The 10,783-nt window shown below is 47.8% G+C and overlaps 1 protein-coding gene across 1 annotated transcript in view; it reads right to left on the minus strand.

The window, feature by feature from the left end:
• Rassf5 (Ras association domain family member 5) overlaps window positions 1-10,783 on the minus strand; it is a 65,914-nt gene that overhangs the window by 35,268 nt on the left and 19,863 nt on the right. Inside the window, exon 2 of the mRNA XM_028764689.1 lies at window positions 865-986. Within this exon, the coding sequence (XP_028620522.1) occupies window positions 865-986 (122 nt within the window). The remainder of the gene's footprint in view (window positions 1-864; window positions 987-10,783) is intronic.

Here is a 10,783-nt window from a genome sequence, read left to right on the forward strand (position 1 = left end):
GTATCACTAAGTCCCCTGTGTTCCTGAGTCTGGGATACAGTGGACACTTAAAACCTTGCTAAATTAATAAATGGGTAATATCCTAGGACACACTTAACTTCCCTGACCAGCAAGCCCTCATCCCAAAGGACAAAGTTCACATCAAATGTCACCTCCTTCGGAAAGCCTTCCTTGATTTTTTTTTTCTGTTAGCAGAAACAACTACACAGTGTACCCAAAACACTTGGCTGATACTTATTGCACACATGTCCTGGTATCTACCAGTCAGCTGTGTTACAATTCCCCAGCCAGCATGTAAACTCTCTGTAGACCATTCTGAATTTATCATTTATTACGCCTATCCTCAACATCACTTGATACATAACAGATATTCAATGAATGCTTAACACACCAATCAATACACACTGTCCTCTACATCCCAAACCCTAAACATTACAGTTCAGATGCATGGCCATCTATGTGCTTTGCAAACCTCAGAATCATGAGCCACTGGGGATACCATACTCCCATTGCTTCCGCAGAGAAAGAATACATGCCCAACCCCTTTGAAGGTTGGTCTGAAAAGTCTGGAAGGATCTAGGATCTAGGATCTTGCTAGGATCTAGCAAGATGATGTGTGGAGCTTCAGGCCTTCTAGAAACTTCTTTAGAAATCACTCTGTTCCTACCTGTATCCATACCTGGATCAGAGCCCAGGGCCAAATAGACTTCATGGAGAAATCTGCAGGGCAGGCCTGTCACTTCCCAGACCCCTGTGGAAGGGTGTGTCTGAGGCTCCATCTGGCCAGAGAACAGCTTGTATATATGGACCTGTGCCACCCACAGGGGCTGCTTTCCAGCCTGGCCTGTGGATTTCTGTGCTTACCTGGTTGAAAGTTGGGGTGAGAGTGCTTTCTGGAGAGCGTCTATCCAGGGCAGGGCCCTCCTTCTGTCTGCAGTCCAGCTGGATCAGGCTGCGGCACTCTGGGTGGCAGGTGAATTTACAATCTAAAGGGAGAGAATCAAAGGGACCAGGGGTCAGGTAGATCTCTGCTTCCTCCACCCAGAGAAACTGGGGTTGCATTTAGTGCTTACGGGAAGGGCAGTATAGCGGGGCGGTGGGGGGGGGGGGCAGAGCGCAGGGGACTGTGTGTGATGCCTGACCTCTGTGCTGGAGCAAATGGTGGCAGCAAATGCTTCACACCCATGCAGACCACTTCTGCCTGCACTATCTGCTGTGACCCTGCATTCATTATTGAGCCCTGGAGTCCTTAGTGATTTCTCCATAGTCAGATTATCTGCTTTATAGTGCCCATTCTACTAATTCATATTGATAACCAGAGGCCATATAGCCCTGAAAGAGCCTTGCTTTGTCAATCTATAAAACAGGTATTATCCAGCCTGTGATGTAAAGATGTTTCCATAGGCATAAGAGGGTATGTCTGCAAGCATTAAAATCACCCCAAAGGCAGAGTCATTATAAGAAGCATTATCTCTCTGGTCCTGTCTAGACCAGAAACATTGAGGTAGTTCTTTTAACCCCATTAGAATAATCCACTGACAATATCCCAAACTGGGGGAAAGGCACACATTTCCAGAGGCGGTGTTCTCATCCATGGAAGAGAGACTTAATGTCCAGAATTTTAAAAAACCCTTTAGACTTTCATCCAGGGACTTCCTTGGAGATAGGAAACTCCCAGAGATTGAAAGGGAGATGTGCAATGGCACACACCACAAGTGGCAGAGCATATGCTGCTGTTTCCTGATTCTCAGGACCTTCTTCTGAAGCCTCCTTGGCAAAAGGGAAGGGCAGTCAAAGGGACCAGGAGGCAGAGAGACTCAGCCAGGGGCAGGAGGAGAAAAGGACAGGAGTGCAGGGCTGGCGGAAGACAGGGTGGAAACAGGAAAGGAAAGTGAGTGGTCAGTCAGCAGGTAGGACATCCCCACAGATGGCTGCTGGGTCAGCTGTGGTGTCTTGTCCACAGCTCAGTCAGAGCAAAGCTCTCCACACACTGACTTCCCTGACTGTGAAGCCAGGTGCCTGAGGTAAACCAGAGCAGGTGGGTTTTATGGCAGGGACCTCGAAGCCTGGGCTGGCACAGATGATCTGGAAGTGAGAGGATCACTCGAGGTTGGCACATTTGGTCTCTTTTTCTCCAAGCTGCCAACCAGCATGCTCTGTCTTGGGGTCCTGAGGCAGCTGATTTTCTTCCCGCTCGCTGAGGAATTCCAGAATGTGATTCCTGCTGTCCCCAGCTGCCTCCCTAAATCTCCCCAAATGAGCCCCAGGCTATAGTCCTTTTATAGCGACCTCAACAAACACAGGGACACAGGTTCCAGAACCCCACATCCTCCTTCCTCCATGGTCTAACTTCATGTCCACCTTCCTGGGGTGACAGCTAGAAGCTTAGTGTTCCTACCCCTCAGGCCCTGAGGTAAAGCTGGTGGCATCCCGTTCTTTAGCTTTTGCCTGGAGTCCTCCTAGCTTTTCCTCCATTGATGTGATTAAACACTAATATCAAAGCAACTTGAGAAGAAGAGAGTTTATTTTAGTTTATAGACTATCATGAAGGGAAGTCAGGGCAGGGGCCTGGAAGCAGGGACTAAAGCAGAAGCCATGGAGGAACAGTGCTTACTGGCTGGCTCCTTATGGTAGTATGAATGAGAATGGACCTCATAAATGCTCATTACTGCCAGGCAGTGGTGGCGCACTCCTTTAATTCCAGCACTTGGGAGGCAGAGGCAGGCGGATTTCTGAGTTCAAGGCCAGCCTGGTCTATAGAGTGAGTTCCAGGACAGCCAGGGCTATACAGAGAAACCCTGTCTCGAAAAACCAAAAAATAAAATAAAATAAAATAAAATAAAATAAAATAAAATAAAATAAAATAAAATAAAATAAATAAATGCTCATTGCTTGGCCCCCAGTTGGCCAACAGTTTGGAAGGATTAGGGGGTGTGGCCTTGTTGGAGGAGGTGTCATTGGGAGTGGTCTTTGAGGTTTAAAAAGCCCACAGTAGGCCCAGTGTCTCCCCCTAGCCTCCTGCAGCACCCCCCTGTAGCTCAGGATGTAAAGCTCTTAGAGACGACTCCAACACCATGCCTTCATGCTTAAGGCCACACTCCCTGCCATGATGATAATGGACTGACCCTCTGAACCTGTAAGCAACCCCCTAATTAAATGCTTTCCTTTACAAGATTTGTCTTGGTCATAGTGTCTCTTCATAGCAATAGAACACTAAGACTCTCTCCATAGCTTACTCAACTTGGGATCACCTGCTCTGAGGTGGCACCACACATCATGAATGGGCTAGGCTCTCCCACGTCAATCATAAATCAAGAAGATACTCCCACTGACTTGCCCACAAGCCAATCTGATGGAGGCATTTTTTCTCAGTTGAAGTTTCCTCATCCCAGATGACCCTGACTTCTGTCAAGCTGGAGGTCGGGGGTGAGATGACAACCCACAGAAGTCATAACAGATAAGGTCAGTCCTCTGAGGCCACATCATGTACCTTCAGGGTCCCAAAGGTGTCTTGGAGCTCCAATGGCTGACACACAGCTCTGTGGAGATGGCACACCCTCAGTGGGTAAAGGGCACAGAGGGCTGTGTGCTTAGTTCACCCATAGCATTCAGAAATGCCAGGAGTTTCTGATAATATAACACTTGGGGGCAGAGCCCATAAAGGGTGGGGCTGTTTGGGGCTCAGCTCTGGGACATACCTGCATGGCTTCTGGTCATACTCTGAGTATAGAAGAATGCTCCAGAGCCCTCCCCACCAAAAGTGGGGACATGAAGAAGAGGGTGGGCTAGAAACTCTGCCAGCTCCACGGTGAGAGCCACCATGTTCATAGAGGAGAGGCCTCCAGAGACTGCAAGGTTTCCTCTCTTCCCCTTGCAGTGTCTGCTGTGGTTGGCACATTCTGTGCACCTGGGCTGCTCTCTTTGACACACACACACCAACACCTCAGGAAGATCGTTTTTATAGTTCTGAAACTGAACTGGATGAGCTAGGAATGGAGGACTCCAAGAGTAGGTTTAGAATTTCAGAAAATGTGTATACCACCACACCCTTTAGAAAAGTGTGTGTCGGCACATACCTTTAATCTTAACCTAGTCTAGAAGGCCTAGTTCAAGGCCAGCCTGGTCTACATAGTGGGTTCCCTGTCTCAACAAAACAAAATAACAGTGAAATAAAAACAAGAATGTACATGCACACTGGTAATTTTAATAATTAGTAACTCTAATTAAGACCATGCAGTTGCCGGGCGGTGGTGGCGCACACCTTTTTTTTTTTTTAATTTTTATTTATTTATTATATGTAAGTACACTGTAGCTGTCTTCAGACACCCCACAAGAGGGTATCAGATATCATTACAGATGGTTGTGAGCCACCATGTGGTTGCTGGGATTTGAACTCATGACCTCTGGAAGAGCAGTCAGTGCTCTTAACCACTGAGCCATCTCACCAGCCCCGGTGGCGCACACCTTTAATCCCAGCAGGCAGATTTCTGAGTTCGAGAGTTCAAGGCTAGCCTGGTCTAGAGTGAGTTCCAGGACAGCCAGGGCTACACAGAGAAACCCTGTCTCGAAAAAAAACAAAAACAAAAACAAAAATCCAGTCGTTTGATGTTAGTGAGGAAGACTCAGGGAAGACTCAGGAGCCAGATGCTGGGGAGAAAACCCTGCTAGCTCAGAAAGGCATAGAAAGTTCCCAGCTGACCTACCTTCCTACTACTCCACCCGTGTCCCAGAAGAAAGCTCCCTCTCTTTCTCCACACTGTCTTCAATACCATTCAACTCAAAGACCCTCCTTTCTGACCACTACTTATATTCAGTCCCTGACAGCTGGTTGCTTGCTCTGCCTCTTGACTTAGGGTTGACTTTACTTAGCTCGTGGATTAAAGATTGTTCTAGGGTTGAGCCGGACCACAACAAGGTTTTTTCAGTTCACAATCTTGGGGTTCACAATGTAGTCAAATATCCTCCAACACAGGACTCTCACCGGGGAGTGGTGGCAGAAGCTTTTAATCCCAGCAATCAGAGGCAGATGCAGGTGGATCTCTCTGAGTTCAAGGCTAGCCTGGTCTACAGAGGGAGTTCCAGGACAGCTAGGACTACTCAGAGATACCCTGTCTTGAAAACAAACAAGCAAACAAACAAACAAACACAAAACAAAGACAGGGCTCTCAGGAACCAGGGAACAGTCAGGACACACAGGAAAATACAATGAATTTGAGAAAAATAGCTGAAAGTCAGGCCCCACTTTGCACAGATGTAGAAAGCTGTTTCAGGCAGATATCTGGGAGCTAAGAAAGCCAACACAGGCTTGGGATGAAGGAGCCTCCAAAGGCATGGAAAGTGATGGCAGCTAGCTCAGGTACCCTGATTAGAGGGACCAGAGGAGACCTGGGCCTGCCATCACTGAATAGTTAGGACAAACATCATGCCACCAAGAGGCAATACAAAATTAGTGATCAACATCCCAAGGTCTAGCCATTTAGTTGGTGTATATTGGTTGGACAGTGAACGATGGGTTTTACTGTAGCATTTGCACACTTATGCATCATGTTCTGTCTTCCTGGCCCCTCTGGAGAATCCTACTTCCTCCCCCCCCCAAACTACCCCACTCCACTCCCTCTCTATGTGATCTAGACTCTACCCACGAGAGAAAACACATTATCTGTCTGAGTCTGACTTACTTCACTCGGCATGATTTCCAGTTCTATCCATCTTCTTATAGATAGTATCGTTTTGTTCACCGCTAAAGAGTAATCAAACCCCCCTGTGCAGACCCCACCCAACAACTGATGAGCATCTATGTAGATTCCATTACCTGGAGACTCTGAGGAGAGCAGAGACAGACATGGATGTGCTGGCATCTCTGACATGAGTGCTGTCAGCTGTAAAAAGGCTGTTGAGATGGCTCAGGGGGAAAAGGGAACTGCTTGATGACCTGAGTGTAGTCGCCAGAACCCACAGGGTAGAAGGAAAAGCACTGACCTACAGGTTTTCTCTTGTATCCACATGCTCACCATTGCCTACAGCAGGAACTAACTGGCTCCTCAAGCTGTTTGTGGAGTCTCGCTCCCTCTGAAGTCTGAATGGGGATTGTTCTTGCCTTTTCTGGGCTTCTGAGTTCTCACAGGCAGCAGCAAATCTGGTGGCTTGTAGCTATAGACCTCCAGACTCTGCCAGCATCGTCTCAGGACCTTCTTTTCGTAAGTCTGACTTCTTCAAAAGAACCCTGGTCAGACTGAATCAGTGGCCCACCCTGCTCCAGGAGAACCTCACCTTGATGAATTATATCCACAATGGCCCTGTTTCCACACAGGGTCCCATTGCCAGGTCCTGAGAGCTAGGCCTTTTGGCAGAAAGTATAGATCATCCCTGAGAGATCCCAGGCCATCCTGGGAAAACACAATACTTAAGCCCAGACAGCTGGAGGTTTCCATGGACACCAGCTTCAGAGTTCAGCAGCAGGCTGGAAGGCCAGGGGCCATGGATGGGTGAACTGAAGCTGGGGCCCCCTACCTACCCCAAGAACAGCCAGTGGCCTGGCTCTTGGCTTTAACCCACAGGTTTGACTCAAACAACAGAGTTAGGCTCAGATGCCATGAGAAACTGCATAGCAACAACATTCCATCTACTAATTGAACTTAGAGGAAGGAAAGCCAGCAGCAGGAACCATATGCTTGAAGACAATTCTCCAAATGCAGATGCTGCAAATGTCCTCTTAATCCCCAGAGCTGTCAAAGTTAGTTTGTGCTCCACCCCAGGTCTCAAATGCGCAATATGCAAAGTGTTCACATACACAAGGCTCACACACACACACTCTGCTGTGTAATGGCAAAACCCAAGTGTCTCATTTTTCTGAACCAGATGTGTTGCATTGAGAAGAATCCCTTCCACAAAGGAGCTGGACACAAGATACGGAGGTAATATACTGTTTCCTCTAAGCCCTCAGCTCCTTCTGCCAAGGCCCCCAAGGACACAGGACCTAGTTATACAGAACCCACTGGCTCTTCGCAGTCACTCCAGTCAGCTACGATCCTCCTCTTTCCTGTGTGGACAGTCAAGGGGGAAGCAGACAGCCTCTGACTTCTGAAGCCACTACCAACCTTCAGGCATCCTAGGCCTTCTGAGAGATCAACCACACTGTCCCCTAAGTCACGACCAGCCCTACCTGGCCTACACTGTGGCATAATGGAACCAGAGGAGACTCTGTGGCCTCTAGACTCTCGTCAACCAGCTCTGTGACGGAGCCGGAGCCACTGAACTTCTCTGAGAATTAATTTCAACTATAAAATGTGAATCCCAGTAGGTAGTTCATGGAGCCATCCTGAGGAGTAAATGCAGCTCTCATGTCTAGAGTTAGCCTGGAACCTGGAAAAGCCCCAAGCTAATATTCCCTCCCCTGCTCCTCTCTCTTTTCCCCTGTTGTGTTAACTTCTTTCTTACCCACCCAAGTTTACAAAGCCTTACCAACACAGTCCGCCAGACACATGGGGAACTTTTAGTTTTTTTGTTTTTAAAGATTTATCTTTATTTATGTATTTATTTAGTTTTTATGTATGTGAGTATACTGTAGCTGTCTTCAGACACACCAGAAGAAGACATCAGATCCTGTTACAGATGGTTGTGAGCCACCATGTGGTTGCTGGGAATTGAACTCAGGACCTCTGGCAGAGCAGTCAGTGCTCTTAACCGCTGCATCATCTCTCCAGCCCCTAGCTTTTAGTTTTAAAAACAATGTATCGGGTACTACTGGGAAATCTTAAGGGATAATGGGCACAGGGAAATCTGACTTACAGAAGATCTTAAGTGGAGTAAGGGTTGTCCCTGCTCTCAGAACAAGTCAGGGTGGCTGTCCTGGCTGTCCAGACAATACTTTCCACAGGTGTTGGGTTTCCTCATGCTGGAGCCCCTGGGCTGAACCAGCTATGACAGTTCTACAACCATGCTTGGAGATCATACCCTACTCTGTACCACTCACCTAGCCCAGGCTCATTTCGTCACTGCAGCCTGCCCTGACTTACCTACAGTCTCCACCTGCTCTTTCTACTTGTCCCACCGCACCCCTCCAGCCCTGAAGCAGATGGGAATACTCTCTTTGTAGCTACAGCACTGTCCCCTGTAAGTCTCCAGGGCTGCACCCCCAAATCTCCTGCCTGGAATTGGTAAAGCTGATTCACCACGATGCTTCAAAAGAGTCTTACAGAAATCGGTAGTGCCAGCAGAGGAAGGACACATCTTGCTTTTAGCTGAAGGCAAGGGCCCAGAGCACTGTGATGATAAGACCCCAGGCTACTGTGCTAACTCTTGCATGCCTCGGTATCCTCTTTTTAAGTGGAAGTGGTGGTAGTCCCTATGTCATAGTGTGGCTGAATGTGAGACTGTACATGACTACTGCACCACTACTATATACTGAAGCTCGATAAATGCTAGCTATTCTTATTAGCAGTCTAATAAGCAGAGTCCAGAGTGGCCAGCTGCCACAGCATCAAGCATTCAAAAGCCTGTCTGTATATGTCCCTTCAGTATTGTCAACCTCCAGACCTCTAACAGAGGCCTGAAGCAACAGGTCCTGATGCTTCTTCAGAGCCCCTACCATTCCCCCAGCCCCAGTCTCGGCAAGATGCAGAGCCCTCAGCTACTCAGGAGACATTGGGTGTCCCCTAAAGCCAGATGAGGTAACCTTCCTGAAGAGGGACCTCTGCTGCCCTGGAATTTCCCTTCTTTTCTACTCTCTCACCTCCTCCTCCCAACGCTCGATTTTCTAAGATTCTTTTCCAGTTTTAGAAAAGAAAGTTGTTGATCACAGTCATGATCACAGGCGAGGTGTGCAGTTTCCTCTGAACTGAAACACTCCCTCCAGGAAGGAGGACGTTGGGGTGCCCATGAGACTCGGGACGCTTGTCTGGGAAAGCCGAAACTTGCCAGGCTTAGCAGGACCCCTCCCCAGGGTTACAGATGCAGAAAACTGGCCAGGGCAGGAGACTGATGTCCTCTGTGGCAGAGAGGAGATTCCTGGACCTGCTGGCCTCCTGTAAGCTGAGCACAGAGCTTAAGGACGCAGCTTACGCAACTCGTCACCTGTGTCAGATAGGCTTGTCACCTGTCAGGTAGACTACTCAGTGAGCCAGCTGCCTTTGAGTGCCTTTGAGCCATCCTGCTACCGTTAAGGTAACCCCTCACCCATATTCTTACTAGAGACTCCAACAAAAACTCACTGGTTCACCAAGCTTGTCTTTGGTGGGTTCCTGTCACATCTCCCCAGGAAAAGTCTGTCATAAACAGGTGTGGAGACATGAGGAAACACTCTATCGGTATGTGAGGCACCAGCTCCTGCAGAGATTTCCCCTAAGGGTGTGTCTACTTACCTAAATAGATATTACTAAGATGTTTGGCCCATGGCTCTTTATCACCACAAATTGTCAAAAACATCCATCTGCAGCTGACTCACAACTGTCACGACCTATTTCTCCATGAACTGGAACGTGGCTATCATATGTGGTACAGCTCAACTCTGGTCAACATGAAAGAGGAAATGGTTGTGTCTCATGAGCCTAATCATATAAAATACATGCATACTTCTATACATGCCACAGAGAAGTGTCTGCAAGGAAGGCCTAAGGGGTGGGATTTCAAGGGATTTCCTCTCTCTATAGCGTCTAAGTTTTTTTGTGGTTTTGCAATGGATATATAATTTTTACTAATGGAAGGATACCATGTATGCTGGCTAGCTTTTTGTCAATTTGACACTAGCTAGGGACATTATAGAGGAGGGAGCCTCAATTGAGAAAATGCCTCTGTAAGATCAGATGGTAGGTAAGCCTGCAGGGCATTTTTCTTCATTAGTGATTGATAGGGGAGGGCCAAGCCCATTGTGCGTGGGGCCATCCCTCGGCTGGTGGTCTTGGGTTCAATAAGAAAGCAGGCTGAGTAAGCCATTGGGAGCAAGCCAGTAAGCAGCATCCCTCCATAGCCTCGCACAGCTCCTGCCTCCAGGTTCCTGCTCTGTTTGAGCTCCTGCCATTCCTTCGATGATGGACCATGATGTGGAAGTATAAGCCAAATAAACTCTCTCCTTCACAACTTGCTTTTGTTCATGGTGTTTCATCACAGCAATAGTTGTTGGGAGCACAAAGGCCCTTGAACCCACAGACAGCACTAGGAAAACAGGAATGTTGAGCACACAGGTTCTCTTTTCAAGGGAAAAGATGAATTAGCTATTTTTTCCACCCAGAAGGTTGGGAATGGAGATGGCTAATAGCCTGGCAATTTGTGCTCTCTGTAGGGTCAGATCATCGCAAGCTCAGACAACCAGGACTGGAGAGATCTAACAGTCTAGATAGTCTATACTGTCTGTATGACCGAGACCACAGCAGAGCCTCCCCCCAGGCCTTTAGGATAACACATGCAGCCTGTCCATACAACTTATCTTCATGGAAGAAGTGCTGGGTCCTTTGAGAAGAGTTTCCATGTAATCATGCCTCCTTGTGTATATGGGATTGTATTTTTCCCAAACTTTTATGTACTTAAATATGCCTAAAATAAACTTCCCAGGGTCAAACTCTAGAAGTCGGAAATGGCAGCTACTAAGTCATGTTGAACTGCGTGAGAAGATTTCCTTCTTGCCCTCATGCAGATCATTTTCGGGGGGTGTTTGCAAAGATTCCCACAAAAAGTAACCCTGACTAGGACACTGTGAAGAAGAAAAAAAGTCAGTGATGATGGCTGGGTACCACTGTTCACTGCCAGAGAGTGCTCCTATAGGACCTTACACAGTCCATGCTGTGCTATA

The sequence above is a fragment of the Grammomys surdaster genome, unplaced genomic scaffold (assembly GCF_004785775.1).
Source record: "Grammomys surdaster isolate TR1022 unplaced genomic scaffold, NIH_TR_1.0 145, whole genome shotgun sequence".
Lineage (NCBI taxonomy): Eukaryota > Metazoa > Chordata > Mammalia > Rodentia > Muridae > Grammomys > Grammomys surdaster.